This window comes from Oculina patagonica, chromosome 8 (genome assembly GCF_052425735.1).
Source record: "Oculina patagonica isolate OP01 chromosome 8, crgOcupat, whole genome shotgun sequence".
Taxonomy (NCBI): Eukaryota; Metazoa; Cnidaria; class Anthozoa; order Scleractinia; family Oculinidae; genus Oculina; species Oculina patagonica.
In genome coordinates this window covers 24,136,243-24,155,272 of record NC_135765.1, presented here as the reverse complement: position 1 = coordinate 24,155,272, position 19,030 = coordinate 24,136,243, and the positions used below count along the sequence as shown (strand labels likewise).

The following is a 19,030-nucleotide window of genomic DNA, read 5'->3' as shown; positions in this document are numbered from 1 at the left end:
TGCTTTGAATCGAAATAAACTTAAAATAATAGCTTGACCTTTCTTCTATCAGGCAACATAAACTTTCAATTTTTTCCGGCTATTTTGAGGTTTCCTTAGCCTTTTAAAATATTGCTTTATCAAGCACTTAGGGAAAGGGCAAAAATTGAGAAACTTTGGAGGCCGAAAAAGCACCTTGATATGTCCGATATCGAGTCAAACTAAACACTGTGCAAAAGCGCAATGTCTCTTCTGTTATAATATCAAATAAAAAATCTGGGTACTCAAGATTCACACAAATGAGAAACGAAAGTTTACGACCTCCTCGTGTCTAATTTGCATAAAGCTAATTTTTGAATTTGTTCTCCGCTAAGTGATCTGGTCCGCTAAATTTAAATTTGGGAGCTATGATTTGCACAAAGAAAGCAATTTTAAACTTTATTTGATTTTGTTGACGTCTTATGCCTATCAACAGGTTATATAGACGCGAAGAAAGAAGAAAAAACAGTAAAATTATCGACTGAGCTAATTGCGTGACCTGCGTCACGGTATGAATTTTCTTGTCAATAATTGAATTAAAAAGATCGGAGGCAAGATTTGTTTGTTAGGATTCTTACATTTCAAATTTAAGATTAAAGATTAAGATAATAATATCATTCATTTACCTGAAATTAGGAATGATTTGTATATTTTATTTACTCGCATAACTTACGTCAAAAATATAAATCGTGTAGTTATTATTAATTTGGAAGTTTACTTTTAACGAACATAAACGTAAATAATTATTAAAACTATAATGGACATATATCGCTGTTAGATCCGTTCAGTTGTCATTAATGGAAATAAAATACGAAAAGTTTCTCATCTTGTTTTAAAACAACTATATAAAAGGTTTCGATCGTGCAAAATCCATTCATTCATTCAGATGTACATCACAAAATTAGATTAAAGAGACCGAACATGTAAACAGCTACAGGACCCGCCGCCAGGACATTTAACACAAAGCACGAAATTATTCGGCTGAAATTTAAAAATAGAATGACCCTTTACAGTTGTGCCTTTCTTGTTGGTGGGGCTTGGTCCAAGCCCAGAAAATCCAGAATTTGTCCAGTTTGTCACAAAATTTTCAGCAGGCATGAGTTAAATTTTGCGTGTGATTTTTCCATCGCCTGTGCTCATTAAAATCAAGCGTCCGGGCACGATTTCAAAACAAGTGAAATCTTGGGTTGTAGAATGCGTGTTAAGTTAAAGCATAGTTAGTAGAACAGTCAATAAAAACTAATACTCTGCCTTTGAAGGCGCATTTAATACTTGTGATAAAATTTTACTTATTTGCTTGTAACTTGAAACCCGAGACGTCGCGAAACTTTGATTAGCCTGCGGTATTGTTAGGCTTTTTTAAAAGTGCCCAACGGCAAGCGCTTGTTCTGAAGGCTAGTAGGGTAGGTCAACTGTCATTTTATAACTTAAAACCAATATTAAATTTACAATATTAAAGAAAGTGTTTTAACTTAAAAGTCTAGGAAATACTATACTATACTATAGTAATCATGTAGGCTATTATTCATTAAATTTTTATTTGGAAGTTGTTACTGTGGGTTTAAACCTAAATTAAGTAACAAAAAGGTAATGCTTATGTGATCTAGCTCAAACTATACCCGTCTCTTGTAAAACAGAGCAGGGTTGCTTGCTATTCCGCGATCCTCCCGAGTGAAAGAAGGCTTATGGCTCACAATTTCCATTGGTATAGAACATCTTTGCTCTCCAGTACTCCGCCAGCGAAGGAGCGTGTTCTTGTATTTATGACAAACTGTCATATGTTCTTGGCATTCTTGCGCTACAAAAATCCCAAGGTATTGGATAGTTAAGCTTGCATTAATTCAGTTACCCAAACATAGATGTGGTTCAAAGAAAAAAAAGTTACCTTACCTGTACGGGCAACTAACAATTTTCCTTCGCTATCGATGCTTTCAGTATCTGTCAGACAAGATGTAACAAAATTTGAAGTGTGCTTTTGCATGGTAATTTACAAACTGAACAAATTCTGGATTTTCTGGGCTTGGACTCCTGAAGCCCCACCAACAAGAGAGGCACAACTGTAAAGGGTCATTCTATTTTTAAATTTCAGCCGAATAATTTTGTGCTTTGTGTTAAATGTCCTGGCGCCGAGTTCTGTCGCTGTGTACGTGTTCGGTCTCTTTAAATTAAATTATAAATTAATTTAATTTTGTGATGTGCATCTGAATAAATGAATGAATGTTTTTTGCACGATCGAAACCTTTTATATAGTTGTTTTAAAACAAGATGAGAAACTCTTTGTATTTTATTTCCGTTATAAATGACAACTGAACGGAAACTAACAGCGATATATGTTCATAATATTTATGTACGTTTATGTTTATAACTGAAGTCAACTTACGGCTGTACTACGCAATACTACGCAAGTTACGGCTTTGACGTGAGTTACCCGCCAGAGTAAATAAAAGGTACAAATCATTCCCAATTTCAGGTAAGCGAATGATATTATTATCTCATTCTTTAATCTTAAATTTGAAATGCAACTGAGTCCTAACAAACAAATCAAATTCAATTGTTGACAAGAAAATTTATAACGTGACGCAGGTCACGCAATGAGCTCAGTCGATGATTTTACTGTTTTTTCTTCTTTCTTCGTGTTTATATAACCTGTTGATAGGCATAAGACGTCAACAAAATCAAATAAAGTTTAAACTTGCTTTATTTGTGCAAATCATAGCTCCCAAATTTAAATTTAGCGGACCAGATCACTTAGCGGAGGACGAATTCAAAAATTAGCTTTATGCAAATTAGACACGAGGAGGTCGTAAACTTTCGTTTCTCATTTGTGTGAATCTTGAGTACCCAGATTTTTTATTTGATATTATAACAGAAGAGACATTGCGCTTTTGCACAGTGTTTAGTTTGACTCGATATCGGACATATCAAGGTGCTTTTTCGGCCTCCAAAGTTTCTCAATTTTTGCTCTTTCCCGAAGTGCTTGATAAAGCAATATTTTAAAGGGCGAAGGAAACCTCAAAATAGCCGGAAAAAATTGAAAGTTTATGTTGCCTGGTAGAAGAAAGGTCAAGCTATTATTTTAAGTTTATTTCGATTCAAAGCATTGAAAATTGCTCTTATAGGAATATCGAGAACTTTGCCATTTTTACGCATATTTTTTGCATATTTAATGAGCTAAAACCGTTATTTTCGTTTTTTCTTAATTTCTCGAAAACCATAAATTCCTAGAAGATGAGAATAATATTTTCGAACATAGTTCCCCAAAGGTGTTATTCAGGCAAAGTTTTAAGATTTTCGATTTTCCCAGCCTGTCCAACGATTCTTCATATTCTCAGTCGGAGCCTCTTAAGCGATGTAGCTGCAATATTTGTATTAGAGTGAATGGTTGGACTTAACCAAATTTCACGATCCGGCCAATGGCCATCGACGCCACCAGGAGGTGTAAAAAGTTTTCATCCAGATTTCATAAAGAAAACAATTTTTCTCCAGTCTAATTTCATATTTGTTACTTACTTATAATAAGAAATTACTGGAGGGATTTTGAGCGAATTCTATTTATTGAGCCAAATTAAGTTTGTGGATCTTAAGGAGACATTCTCTTAAGAACGTTATCGCGGCTTCTATGGCACTGGCGGAACGTCATCATCATAAGTCTCTTCGCGCCTGTAGGCGCATAAGGCCCCCTCCGAATGGGGTCACCACCTTATCGTGGTGGAGCGGTTTGTGTGTCTCAATGACCCCTAGAGCTATGTCGGCTGGGGTCTTGTACTCCTGGTAGGGCCACCCATGGCGAACAGGTCGAAGGGTAGAGACCAGACAAAGAGTGACCCCCTGGTCCTCCAGGTTGGGGTTGGGCGTAGGGTTAACAACCCTACCCCACAAAAAAACAGAATTGTTACAGAAACCAAAAACGTCGACTGGCGGAACTTACGTTCTTTTTATTAGAACAGATCGTATTTATCCAACTCTCAAACGTTTTAATGCACCCTTCTTGATTACTTAACAATTATTCCATGAGCCCGCGTTGGATACGAGGTGGTAAATAGCCAACGAGGCGCGAAGCGCCGAGTTGGCTATAACGACTTGTATCAAGGGCGAATGAAATAATTGTTTTATTAAATTCGTCTCAAGTTTAAATCGACTGGACATTTCATTTTGATGTAAACGAAGTGATATTATGAGGAGGCGCGAAAATTTCTGGCGCGGTATTCACTTCTTGAGTTGAATGAAACATACGAGGAAAGCGAGCGAGAGAGTTTTCTTCCCAAGATTTTCCTCGAACAATCCCCTCTAAAGTCGTCTAAATATCCTGGAAATTGTGACAACAGTTAATATTTACGACAAGATCCGAAGCAAAACCTTTTCTGGAAACTACAAGTCTTGTGCAAGTCGAACGAAGCAAGTCTTTACATTGTACTTCTTTACGGCTCCACGGCTTTTATCAAGACTGCTATATTATTTGATGCGAAATTGAGCTCAAAGTGGAACAGGTTTATTGAAGTATAAAAGGACAAAACCAAGATTGAAAGGTAACAAACTTTACTGAAGTGCTGAGCCTAGTTTTATGACGTACACTGAATGAAACTGTGTCAGTTTGCCGTTCTTTCGTAAATTATTTGCTGCTTTTCTACTTTATTCACTCGCTCTTGTTGCGCGTTTAAAAGTATTATTAATTAAACTTTTCGGATCTATCCTTTTGTTTTGCGTAGTTAAATTTACTATGGCATTTCTGTAGTTTTTGTAGGCACCGCTGATTATTTCTTGTTCATAAAGCTCGCCAAATTTGCTGTTTTCAATCATTTTTCTGATGGAACTGTCGCTTCCCGCAGAAAAATTTTACGCTGAGCGGCACTTGCCGCACTCATTTCCCATATAAGGTCAAAGATAGGTATATGAGCTGATAACCGGGATTCAGTAAACCAATCAGAAAGCTAGAAATGCAATATCCGAGGTTGAGAATTTAATAATATCTGATAACTACATTGAAAAGAAAAAAAACTTTTTTGACGTTAAGTAAAATAAGTGGAAACTTAGATTCATCTACCTACCATGCTCTTCTGTTCGGTTTGTGAAGTACAAGTTGTCATTAGCTGTAAGCTCATGAGATCTGTTAAACTCGTCTCTCCTAACAAACTTGATTTTCTCAGGAACCTTTACTCCAGATGAATCAAAAGCTACACACGTCACTTTTGCTCTAGAGAACTCCACTGCATAAATATTCTCAGGAAATGGTTCAACCATCCCGAAATTATCAGCTATAAGGAAAAACCAGTATAAAAAAAGGAAAATTGCCTGTTAGCGGATAGCGTGTTACAGTCGGGATTCTAGCCCTTAAAATGTCAAAGTTTAAGCGATAATGAGCAAGATACGAAGCTCGCAAGGTGCCCCTCTCCACTCCGGAGTATAACTAGCTAGGTACCGGCAAAATACCAGGTCCTTCGTAGGCCCTGTCCCAGTGCCCGTAGCCTCTCGCATATGCTCATGGGTACCAGCCAAACGCTGGGTGTAACAAACGATAAACAACCTTAAGCTGCGTTCACATTAGGCCGAAACATGATTATTAGTCTCATCACGAATGAAACATGTTTCGTTGTGGAAAGTGTTCACATCAGGCAATGCATTGCGCGAATCATGATTGAAACATGATTAGTCTGATCATGATCGAAACTACCTCACGAGGTAGTTTTAATCATGATCAGACTAAACAAGTTTAAAATGGCGGACAAGCGGTGAGGTGGCGAGTGCCCAAAAGCTTCAAATTTGGACTTTCTATATGACCAAATGTTTATTTAAAATATCGGCTAATAAAGCGAAACAATATGAATTATCGGTGATGGATAGAAAACAGAATATTTGGCAGAATATCGCCGCGAAGTTTACGACGGCGGCTGTTGCGGCGAATGTTTGTTTAAGCTGCGCCCCACAGGGAATAATTAGTTATTCGTCCTACGGGACTTTGACTTATTAGTATGCTAGTTTTCGTGTTTAGTTTAGAGTTTTTTTTGCATTCGTTGTTCGCTGGTGGATACGAAAAGGTCGTTCGAATGACAGTTAACGAGTCGTTTCGTTCCGTTTCGAATTAGTAAATCGGAGTCGTTGTAACACAAATTGGTCCTTCGAGCCGGATTAAAGCGTTTGTCGATATCGGATGGCCGACAAAGACGTAGTCGCTGACGGAGAAAACGTGGCCGTCGAAATCGAGAAAGCAGATGACATTGAGTCATGGACATCGCGACAAATTGAGTATCTTCAGCGTAGGAGAGCAGCCTTCAAAGGAGTGATTACGAAAAACTCCAAGAAAGCAAAGGATATCATTGCCAGGAATGGCAGTCGAACAGTTATTCGATGCGTAAAGGAACGTGTGTCACAAGCGTTACAAAACGCTTATCAAACAACTCAAGACATCATTGCTTTGCATGGCGACAATGTTCATCGGCGAGTTGAGGCGGAAGAATGGTTAGATCAATTACGGAGCGAATTCGAGGATATCGTCGACACAATTGAAGAGTTCTTGGAACGTCGTGCAGATGAACCGCCATCTGTTTTCGGAGAATTGACCGTCGATCGATTGAGCGACGAGGATGACAAAGCCAGTCAGCCTTCGCACGTGTCTGATGGTTCGCGCGCCTCTAGTGCAGCAGAGAAGCTTGCAAAGGCGGAGATAGCTGCTTTTAAGGCGAAACAAGAAGAAAAAAGATTGAAAGAGGAATTAAAATTGCAAGAAACAGCAGCGAAATTAAAGATTCAACAGGAAAAAGACGAGGTCGAACGCTTGAAGATGGAAGCCGAATTATTGTCGAAATGTGCGGGTTCCAAAGTCAAGAAATCTGAGAAGCCTTCTCATTAAGATAGCAAGAGGACCTCTGATTCGGAGAAAACAGAGAGCGAAGAAGACGAAGAATTCGATTCGAAAGATGTTGACAGAATGTTCAAAGGAATTAAAAAAACCCACATTGACTGTGTTCAGCGGAGACAAAGACCTTTATCACGATTGGAAAGCGCAGTTTGAAATATTTGTGGATCAGATGAAAGTTCCGGCTAAAACTAAAATGATGATGCTGAAAAATTCCCTGTCTGGTAAACCTCTTCGAGTTGTTGAGCGCTTGGGCTACACACCAAGACAATATCAAACCGCCTTGGAGAAACTTGACCAGAAATACGGAGGAGAAAAGCGATTGATGCAACGTCATCTCGAGGCCATATTACGGGCTTCACCGGTCGAAGAAGCTAATCTGAAGGAGTTAGAGATTAACTGACGTTGTGGCTAAGCTTGAGGATAATGACCAGCATCAGGAGCTCACCGGAGTTTCAGCGCTTTACATAGCAGTGCAACAAAAGGTACCAGAGTCCCTTCTTGTTTCATACCAAGAGTGGTTACACAGAGAACCAAGAAAGGATGGACTTACCACGTTTTCGAAATGGTTGCAGAAACAAGTTGTTTACCGCATGGACGTCGAAGAAGTTAAAGAGAGGACAAAGAAAAAGAAGGAAGAAAGCTTTGAGTCGAAGAAATCAAAGAAGGGAGCTGCCCACACTACCACAACCAAGCCCTCTCACAAGTGTGTTCTCTGTCATGGACCCCATCAAATTACATCGTGCAAGAAGTGGGGCGAAACATCCGTGAAAGATAGATGAGAAGTAGCCAAAGAGAATGGTCTTTGTTTTAGTTGCTTGAGTTCGGGTCACCAAGGAAAGAACTGTCCGGAGAACAATCGTTGTGGAATTAATGACTGTAAAGGCACCCACCACTTCCATCTGCACTTTGAACAACGACCTAATCCGCCTGAACGTGTGGACGCCGCAGTGGGAACACGGAGTGCTTTCGGTGAGTCTGAAGGAGACGTTGTGTTACGAACTGTGCCAGTTTTGCTTGTAGGTCCAGAAGGGCAAGCTATTAAAGTCAACGCTTTCCTAGACGATGGGTCGGATTCGACTTATGTCCGAGATGACATCATTACAGCCCTTGGCCTCGTCGCTAATGAAAGAAACCTCAAACTATCAACTCTGACTGACAGTTGTGTTCCTCTCAAAAGCAAGAAAGTGACGCTGACAATAAAGAGCCTCGATGGCGAGACCCAGTCCACCGTTGAAGCATGGACATTGCAAGAAATGTGTCAGGGCCTGTCAATTCCAGACTGGAACCAACACAAGATCAAATGGGATCATCTTAAGAACATTGCATTCCCTAAAATCCCTGGCAGGAAAACGATTGACATTCTTATTGGGTCAGACCATCTCGAATTGTCCTTAGCCTTGTCAGAGTGCTATGGGCCAATTGGAGCACCAGTGGCAAGGAAAACGCCCTTGGGTTGGACCTGTGTTGGACGTTTACCCGCCCTGCCTTCAGCTAAGAGAAATGCTTTCGCCAGAACCTTCCGAACGCAGACCTTAAGTGAGACACGCCTTGATGAACAATTGCGAGAAATGTGGGAGATTGACTCTCTCGGAGTTCGAAATTCGGACGTTAACCAATTAAGTCAAGAAGAGATCTCAGCAATGGCTAGGGCGGAAAAGTCAAGGCGATGGATCGGAGGACGTTACGAGGTCGCAATTCCGTGGAAGGAAGAATTACCCTCTGTACCTGATAACAGAGAAGAGGCAGAGAAACGTCTGTACTCGCTTGAGAAGAGCCTACTCAAAAAGCCGGAGGTTGCACAGCGTTACAAGGAAGCAATGAACGCGAACATTGACAAGGGCTATATCCGAAAGCTAGAGACTGACGTTGTGAATGACGGTCCAAGCTGGTATCTTCCTTACTTCCCAGTCATCCGAGAGGATAGAGAGACCACAAAAGTACGCATAGTATTTGACTCAGCTGCGAAATGCAAAGGAATGTCGTTGAATGACGCGATGCTTACCGGACCTAAGCTTCAGAGAGATGTTCTGGAGATTCTCCTTCGTTTTCGACAGAAACCTGTTGCTCTAGTAGCAGACATTAAGGAGATGTTCTCTCAAATTGTCCTCGCTGAAAAAGACCGCAGGTATCACAGACTGTTATGGAGGGACCTGGATGTGTCAAAGCCTGTTGATGTTTATGAAGCAGTTCGCCTAGTGTTTGGAGACAGAGCATCCCCTTACCTCGCTCAGTTCGTAGTTCGCAGTCACGCCCAAGACTTTGTAGACAAGTACCCAACAGCAGCTCAGGTTATGATTCAAGATATGTACATGGATGACATTCTGGATTCAGAAGATTCAGAAACAGATGCTATTCTCGTGCGTGAGGACTTAACTAAACTCCTGAGTGACGCGGGTTTCCACGCTCAAAAGTGGTGTAGTAATCGAATGAAAGTGCTAGAAGGGATTCCAGAGAAAGATCGAGCAACTGGAGTGAAGTTCGACGAATCAGAGCTGCCGAGTGTCAAAACATTAGGCGTTAAATGGAATGCTAGCGAAGATGTGTTTACTTTCGCTGTCAAGGAAATCAACTTGTCCGTCTACACGAAACGAGGACTGTTGAGTCGTATTGCCACACGGTTTGATCCGCTCCAGTTCTTAGCCCCATACACCATCAGAGCGAAGATAGCATTACAAGAATCTTGGTTGAGAGGCCTTGACTGGGATGAAGAGTTTCCTGACGACTTGAAAGCGTCCACTCAGCAATGGGTAAAACAGTTACCCGAAGCTCCAAAGGTGAAAATACCACGTTGCTATCGACACGATGAGGAAGTAGAACGAGTATCGCTTCATACGTTCGTCGACGCTTCCTGACTATCTTATGCTGCAGTCAGCTACGCCAGATACACATATGTGAGTGGTCGCATTTCCGCCGCCCTAGTAACAGCCAAAGCAAGAGTAGCACCGATCAAAGCTGTGAGCATCCCGCGCCTTGAATTAATGACGGCAGTGCTTGGAGTGCGACTAACTGAAACAGTATCTGAGAAACTAGAAATACCGCTAAGTGAACACACCATGTGGACTGACAGCATGGATGTGATCTACTGGATCAGAGGTCATTCAAGACGACTGAAATCGTTTGTTGCTAATCGAGTAGCAGAAATTCAGCGAAAATCACGCCCAACACAATGGCGTCACGTGCCAAGTAAAGAAAACCCTGCTGGTGACGCAACGAGGGGTCTCGACCTTACAGATTTGTCAGCTGAGAGCCGCTGGTTCCGGGGACCTGCCTTCTTATACGAGGGATGGGAATCCTGGCCCTCGGAAAGTCGACCTGGTCAGACTGATTGCACTGAAGAAGGCAAACAAGAATTGTTGAAAATCAATCTCACGTTTGAAAGCAAGAAATCGCTTCCATTGCTTGACGCCGAGAAGTTTTCGTCCTGGCTCAGATTATTAAGAATCACCGCTTATGTCCTGCGATTTATATCCAAGTGTAAGACAGCAGGACTCCAGAAAAAGCAGAGAAATATGTCAAGTGATAACCAGGCGAAAAATATCGGGCCAAACGCTAACCTGAAAGAAACCCTAGAACCAGAGGAAATCAAGAATGTAGAGAAGTACTGAGTTCGCGAAGTTCAAAGAGAACGCTTTACGGAAGAGCTGACGAATTTGAAAGGAGGAGGAACTGTCTCTAAAAGTAGCCAGCTTTGGAGATTGTCGCCGTTTATGGACAGTGATGGAATCTTGCGTGTGGGTGGAAGGCTAGAGTTGTCCAGTTTACCTTATGATGCTAAACACCCGGTTATATTACCGAAGAAACATCACATTTCGAAGCTCGTCGTTGCACACGTTCATAATCAAGGACATCACAACCTTGGAGTGAACTTTACTGTTGCTGAGCTACGACAAAAATTCTGGATTGTCAATGGCAGAGAAGAAATCAAGCGATGGGAACGAGAGTGCAACTTCTGTAAGCTTCAAGGAAAACGCAGAGGTGAACAAATCATGGCGCCCCTACCAGATGTCAGGCTGGGAACCTCGTTGCGATGTTTCGCCCATTGCGGAGTCGATTTTGCTGGTCCATTCGTTGTCAAGCTGACAAGAAAAGTGTCCGCGAAGCGTTATTTGTGTCTCCTTACTTGTGCGAGTTCACGAGCAGTTCATTTGGAGGTAGCCTTTTAGTTGGATACAGCAAGTTTCCTGAAGGCATTTTCCAGGATTGTCCGAAGGCGTGGCAAACCGGAAATAATGATTAGTGACAATGGCACGAACTTCACATCAGCCGAGAAAGAATTACGAGAACTTGTTTCAAATCTGGATAAAACCAAGATCTAAGAGCAGACAAGCAATGACGGAATTCGGTGGCGTTTTAACCCACCTGGCGGATACTATCATGGAGGGGTTTTCGAGGCCTCAATTAAATCGGCGAAGAGAGCCTTGCGCGCTATCCTAGGAGAGACCAAAGTTACGGATGAAGAGCTTTTGACAGCTGTCGTCGAAGTAGAGGGGATTTTGAATTCTCGTCCACTCACCTATTGTAGCAGTGATCCAAACGACGAACATGTCCTAACTCCTAACCATTTCCTGTATGGCCAAGCAGGAGGACAACTCGCACCACGAGTCGTCGACGAAATTGCATTCAATCCCAGAAATCGCTGGCGTTTTGTTCATGATCTTATTAACAAGTGTTGGAGAAGATGGATGAAAGAGTACCTTTCAACGCTGAACACTCGCAGTAAATGGGTTGATCAGAAACGCAATGTTGCTCCTGGAGATGTTGTCCTCTTAGTCGATACCAGTAATCCAAAGGGGCAGTGGCCTTTGGGACGAATTCAAGAAGTGTTTCCAGGACCTGATGGTCAAGTCAGAGTTGTACGCGTCAGGACCGCAGGAAAGGATTACGTGAGACCCATTACGAAACTGTGCCCACTGGAACTTTAAGGAAGAGAATAGGAACAGAACTATAACCCTGTTCGAGGGGGAGAATATTGCGGCGAATGTTTGTTTAAGCTGCGCCCCACAGGAAATAATTAGTTATTCGTCCTACGGGACTTTGACTTATTAGTATGCTAGTTTTCGTGTTTAGTTAAGAGTATTTTTGCATTCGTTGTTCGCTGGTGGATACGAAAAGGTCGTTCGAATACAAGTTATCGAGTCGTTTCGTTCCGTTTCGAATTAGTAAATCGGAGTCGTTGTAACAGCGGCTACAACCGCGCAGCATTGCAGCATTGCAATGCAAAAACAAACTTCACAGAATGAAATCTTCTGTTACCAACTCAGTGATAGCACAAATTCTGACAATACTGTCTTCTTGCTTAACTCTTGAAAGCCCTGCTTCATCGAAGGGCTTGAAAATAGACAGAAAGACAAAGATTTAAAGGAAATTTTATTGTAATTTCGAGGTAACGATTATGCAAGAACCGTGAAACCGCATAAATTACACACCAGGCATGAAACTTGTTTGAAACTGACACCTTATGTGAACAATGTAATAACAAACATGCTTAGGTGAAAGATGTTTCGTTGAGACATGTTTATTCTAAACATGTTTCGGGTTAAATGTGAACGCAGCTTTATTCATACCAGTTCTTGTGGGAACTTAATTCTCGATAATTCCGCGTTCCTACTGTACGTTTGAATCGAATTGTTTATTGTTATCGAATTGTTATCAACAGGACAAGATGTATTTTCTGGTGAACTTTCGACGAAGTGTTGAAGTGATTCGGTGTTTGATGTATTGAACTATTTGGCTGGGAGTCGACGTTACTTCGAATGCGAAGCTACAAACGTTAAGCTGGAGTATCCGATGCAAAGGTGATAGATATTTTTATCTGTAGAATGTGAACAATTGGACAGATAGAGGGTTAAACTGGTCTAAGTCATGATTTACTCTGGGCAGAACTTTATTTTTGTCAAAATTTGCGGTTTTATATTCTCGTTATATTAATTAATTTTCCGATTTCAGTGGTTCATAGCCCCTTTGATTTTTATTTTTGGCTCCGGCGAGGCCCAGAAAAAAATTCCAAAGGCCATCATCGCAAATTCGAGAACTACAGTAAAACCCTGGTAACTTGAACTCTCAAGGGAAACGAAAAACAGTTCGAGTTAGCGGGGTTTCAAGTTATCGGGGTCGATGAAATAAATTATTCAATTTGCCATGTTAATAATTGATAGTTCATCGATTTTTCAGTACTTCAGTACATAGTACAGTTCAATTTAAACTCATCTCACTTCATACATACATTTTTGTGATAAGAGTGGAAAATGACTGTCAGATACGTGATCTTTTCGTTGATCTAATTTAAAATCAAATTGCTGTAGTGTTCGTTTTAGTGTTTAAATCCGATCACATGACAAGAAGAGCTAATGGGATATTTCGATAGGCATTCGTGGAGAGCTGCAAGAGCCATAATTCAAGTTATCGGGGTAAATTTGATCCAAATTTTGATCAAGGGAAACGAAATTTAGTTCGAGTTGGCGGGGTTTTCGAGCTATCCGAGTTCGAGTTACCGGGATTCTACTGTAGCTGGAAACTTAAGATATAAATCGATTAGGCCTATACTTATAAACGTCATTCAGATTTAAATAATACATTTTGTTATCAAGTTTAGTTTTAACCATACCTTCACAAACGCACGATATCCAGAGGACGAACACCAATAAAACCACTTGCATCTTCAAGTAAAAAAATAAAGTTTCCATTAAAAGAACTGCGTCATTATAAAATTAAAGAAAACAACGACCTTTTTCGTATTAAAGTACGAGTACGAATACGATTCCTCAAAGTTACTGCGCCTGCTTAAAGTGTATATGACATGAAAAATATTTTCTGCTTATTTGAAAGGCCTATTGAAATACAGAAGAATGGCGTTTTTCTTTTCGAAATATCTTTTTTCGTTTCAGAGATATTGACGTTTTTGTATTATCAGTGATGACGTCATAAGATTTATCTCTAAAAAATGGTAAAATACTGAATAAAAAATATCTCTGGAAATATTGAAGCAGTTTTCTTGAAACTTGGCACCACAAATGTGCATCACAAAAGGAACAAAATGACACCCTTAGTATTGTTGCCATAGCAACTCTTTCAGCTCCAGTCTCTCTCTGTCAAAAAGAAAAATATCCCCATATCTGACCTCTAAAGTGAGACAAAGGTCCTGCTTAGAACAGACATAGTTCCCATATTGACTTAATTCCCACCATCGCTTTGGCTGCGCTAGATGGTTCTTGGTTTAAGACAAAAACTGGGAATTTCAGTTTTTATTGAGACAGCACCAGCGGCAAAACTGTTGTCATGGCAACAGCCTTAAGAGTAACATTTTGTTTCTTTTGTGATGCACATTTGTGGTGCCAAGTTCCAAGAAGTGCCAAGTGCCAAGTTCCACTGCTTTAATATTTCCAGAGATATTGTTTATTCAGTATTTTACCATTTTTTAGAGTCAAATCTTATGACGTCATCACTGATCTAATTTGCATAATACAAAAACGTCAATATCTCTGAAACGAAAAAAGATATTTCGAAAAGAAAAACGCCATTCTTCTGTATTTCGAAAGGCCTTTCAAATAAGCAGAAAATATTTTTCATGTCATATACACCTTAAGATGTTCCCGCGCCATATCATAATAAGATCAATCTCGTTTCCAAACCCATCGCAGTATCTGGCAGTAAAATTGTTTTTAAAGTTGAAAGTCGTACTAGCATTCGTTTTCGATTTCGTAACGGTAATGCTATTTGAAAGTTCCTTGTTCTAGTGTGCCGAAAATGTTATAATTACAAATATGGTAACTACATGGTTTAATTCACCTTTCATGATAACAGATTATGCGTCGTGTTAAATGCGTTAAATGAGTTTTTACTTTTTACTTTTTAATCAATAAAAAAAATAATTAATATTTTGAAATAGGAAGCCACATCAGCTCTAGCTGGCGCCCATGTGGCTCTTCTATCCAAACATACCAAACTCGGTTTGTCATTGTTAAACTCCAAAATCTATTAGTTTCAATTAAGCAATTGATAAAGCCTTTTTAGTCAGCGAAAACGCGGGTATAAAAGGTGACTGGATGGTGAAAGATTATGCTTAAAATAAATATAATCTAAACTCATTAGGGAACGACTGTTGTCTGTCAACATATACCGTAAAGATCTTAACTTTATGCATCATTATCACAGCCACGAACTGGGAAGATTGTACATGTTACGTCTTCTAGGAAGCTGTCTTCGACAAAAATTTGATATGTAGATGTCATAAGCTTCTGTTATCAGCTTGAAATCATGAGTCGTTTCACTTGCAGCTTCCTCGATTAAGCTTTAAAGCATTGTCGGTGTGACTGTAATCATATAATAAGGTAAATTATAAGTAAATAACGCCAATTTAATTTGATAACGTTCACTTAAGGATGAAAGGTTTCTTAAAAGTAGTCACGGAATATAATTTTTTGATGTCGCTAGAGACAAAACTACACCTCAATCCAGATGCGAACGACTCGACGGTATGGTAAAATAAAGCAACTTCATTGAATAAATAGAATACAGAATGCATTGGAATAACATAAAAGAAGATAAAATGAAACGTGGATCGTTAATAAACAACGGGACATAAAGCTCGAAACCGTGGTAGTGCCTTGGCTGCATAGTTCTGCGAATAAAGTACAAACACTGAACGTGTTTTTAATGTTTTTCATGTCGTGCATGTCATTTGTTGTTTAGTTTGCAGCAGGTAGCTTAATTGATCTTAATGGCACATAATGACTTTACTTAGACGCATAAACACAAATCATATAGCTAGATAAAATCTCAATGTATAATCACTAGTTTCGAAACATATTGATATTTAATGTTTCTGTAAGGAAAAGTTGATAGATTCTTGTCATTTAAAAAAGTTCCTTAGCAGTCAAGGAATAAAAATTTGCATATTGACATGTTGATTCCTCCCACTGGTCACGTCCCGAATTAGTATACAGTGCCCATAGATATCTGTGATCCTCGAGCAAACAATTATTAACAATCTAGTATTCTTATTCTTCGGTGTATACCTAGTATACCAAACGCGAGAAAAGTTGTTTAATCTGAAATTTTAGGGCCAGCATCGAGGAAACGGCCGTTCTTTAAGGCCTAAAACTGTTCCTGTTTCTGACAAAAAAGGGTTTTGGATCAAGCTACGATTTCGAAATTTACCGTAAAGCCCGGGCAAACGTGGAACTTCACATGAAACGAACTAAACTGAGCCAATTAAGTTCATGATAAGTTCGACGTTTGACTCAGTTGAGTTCGTCCGAATGAACTAAGATCGACCAACACGTTCTATGCGTCTGTTATGTATTTTAGCCTCGAAATATTCGTTCATGCTGCTCTGAATGTGGTTCAGATGTCGGTTCGACGAATTATGTTCGAAGTTTGACCCAACGGTCGAGCTTTGCCTGTTTGGGTTTAACGTTTGGCCTGAGCCTAAGAAATGTTGATAAATATAATAGGAAAAAATGTAAACACCATTTTTCGTCAGGATGACTCACAAAAAAACACACGTTTGATGAGATAAATGTTAGGAAGAAGAATTTTTTCCTGTTATAGGCGAAAATATTACACAATTCAGAAGATTGTAACAATTGTGATTTCTACTCATATAAATCCAGAGAATCTCTAGTAGACTGTTACTTAATTGGGTGTTTTAGATCTAATACAATTCAATCTACTCTTTAACATTTACTGTCTTTGTTACTAGAGACATGAACTACACTTGTATTCAAATGCAAACAACACGACGGAATTAATGTGCCATTAGTGCGCGCACATCCTTTATAAAAATAAAAATATAATCTTGAGGCTGTTTTCGATATCATTAAGCTTGGTTTTCACTAGCGACGCAAGCACAAGCGCAATCACAAGCGCGATCACGCAAAAAGGAAAAAAATTGATCCTTGTGCTTCTGCTTGCCGCAAGCACAAGCATGAGCATCCAAATGCAATGCGCTTGTGCTTTTGCTTGAGTCGAAGCCGTTTTCACGGAGAAATAAGAGCTTTTATGCTTGCGCTTGTGCTTGTGCTTGTGCTTGCGTCGCTAGTGAAAACCAAGCTTTACGCTTTAACAGGTGTAATGTTATAAAGTTCGTTAACTAGCCTGTGTGTCATCTTCTGTTTTGTTTGAGGGTGGTTTCACCGAGCTTAGTAGCGTTTATGCGACCCTAATTATATCCACTGACGCAACTATAATACGATACAATCTACCTGTATGACGACTAGTCCTACAGAATATGTATAAAATGATATGTACTTTAAATTATCTAATACGAAACATCGTTAGATGTATAGGATATAATATTTTTTAAGTATAAAACTTTTTTTTAGCTGTTAAACTGTTAACTGTTGTCGAGTAGAACTAGACACCATATCTCTTTGACACATTCAAGGCACTAAATAAAACTTAAAACTGTAAGATAGCTGAATATATCAATTCGGACTCCCGCAATTTTACAATTCACTAAGTTATTTTTCATGCAACAGCGATCTTACAGTTTTATTAAGTGTGTCGAACGGGTCAAAAAGACGTTATGTCTAGTTCTACTCGTTATTCTAACACGTTTTTGCGGCACAGGGCGGCAAAATTCTTAATGCCAGACAAAAACTCACGAAATATATAAATCTACATTGTTCAACGTCAACGCATAATAAATAAATACTACTTAAATATAAAAATAAATAAATATACTTAAATATAAAAAGCTCCTCAAAACAGCCAAGGAATATATATTTTTTTCATATTTAAATGTCGCTAGAGACATGGACTACACTCGAATTCTAATGCAAACGACATGATGTAAGGTAAAATAAAGTAAATGAAATAAAATAGAATATAAAATGCAACAGAATAAAATGAAAAGAAAGATAAAATAAAAAGTGCATTGTTAATTTGTTGAACAATAGCACAGAAAGCTTGAAACAAACGGATGAAACTGTAAAATTCGACGCAACGAAAATTACAAAAAAAAATTCCATTGTTAACAACAAGAACACAGTTAAAATAAATTACTCCGCGGAACCTTTGGGAAAGATAGAAAGATACATACCATTATTATTTCTTGCTTAGTTCAATAACGTGGCTCTCACAGAACAACACGATATGACTGTAAGATTTTCGAAATGTGTAGTGACTGTTTTATAAACTACTGAACATGTCATGCATGCTATTTGTCAATTGAGTTGCAGCAGGTGGTTCAATTGAGCTTAATATCACATTATGACTACACTTAGACCAATAAGCGAAAATCGTATTGTTAGATAAGATCGAAATGTGAAATGACTAAGTCCGAAATATATAGATTCTTTTCCTTTGAATACTGTTTTGATCATGATTTTGGGAGGAAATGTAAAAGAGCCGTGTCATTTGATAGGGAAAGTGAATTGGGTATTCCTAATTGAATTTCATGTCATGTGATAAGGAGGTTAAAATTTCATACCGTTCACTTAAGGATGAAAGTTCCTTTAAAGCAGTCGAGGAATATAGATTCGAGGAATATAAATTTTCATATTGAAAAAGCACAGAACCCCCCCCCCCCCGGCTCCAATTAGTATACAATGCCCATGTATACCCAATATCTCCAGTCAAGAGGAAGGTTGCTTTACCTGTAATTGCAGGGCCAGGGCCGAGGAGACCGAAGACTTTTCAGGCCTGACAACGTGTTCCTGTTTTTGACAAAATTGTTTTCAGATCATTTTCTTTCATTCTTTTTTCCGTTCCGTTTTTTTTGAAGATAAACACACTTTATTGATAGAGTAACTAATATTCATAATGGCAAGTTGAATATTAGGTTTCAGGGCCCTTCTATTTGGAACTCGTAAAGTCGTAAAGTTTGACAGCGTTTGGCTGAATATTAAAAAAGTTGTTAGCGTTCAAAGTCAGCGCGGGCACTTTCAACCACCCCCCCCCCCCCCCCCCCCGGCCCGGTCTGGATAGGGTTAAGCTTTAAACCACTGCCGGTGTGACTATAATCATATAATTAGGTAAATTTTAAGTAAATAACGCCAATTTAATTTGATAACGTTTACTTAGGAATGAAAGGTTTTTTTTTTTAAAGCAGTCACGGAATATAATTTTTGATGTCGCTAGAGACAAAACTACACCTCAATCCAGATGCGAACGACTCGACGGTATGGTAAAAAAAAGGATGATAAAATTAATGAAACG

At 39.3% G+C, this 19,030-nt stretch overlaps 1 protein-coding gene across 1 annotated transcript in view; it reads right to left on the bottom strand.

Annotated features, from left to right (window-relative positions):
* Positions 1 to 17,929, bottom strand: part of LOC144664222 (sperm receptor for egg jelly-like) — a 57,856-nt gene extending 39,927 nt beyond the window's left edge. Inside the window, exons 1-3 of the mRNA XM_078525331.1 lie at positions 17,913 to 17,929; positions 13,476 to 13,527; positions 5,064 to 5,270 (exon numbers count right to left, since the gene is read on the bottom strand). Coding sequence (XP_078381457.1) covers positions 5,064 to 5,270; positions 13,476 to 13,527; positions 17,913 to 17,915 — 262 coding nt within the window. The 5' untranslated portion in view covers positions 17,916 to 17,929. The remainder of the gene's footprint in view (positions 1 to 5,063; positions 5,271 to 13,475; positions 13,528 to 17,912) is intronic.
* Between the last annotated feature and the right edge of the window lie 1,101 nt (positions 17,930 to 19,030).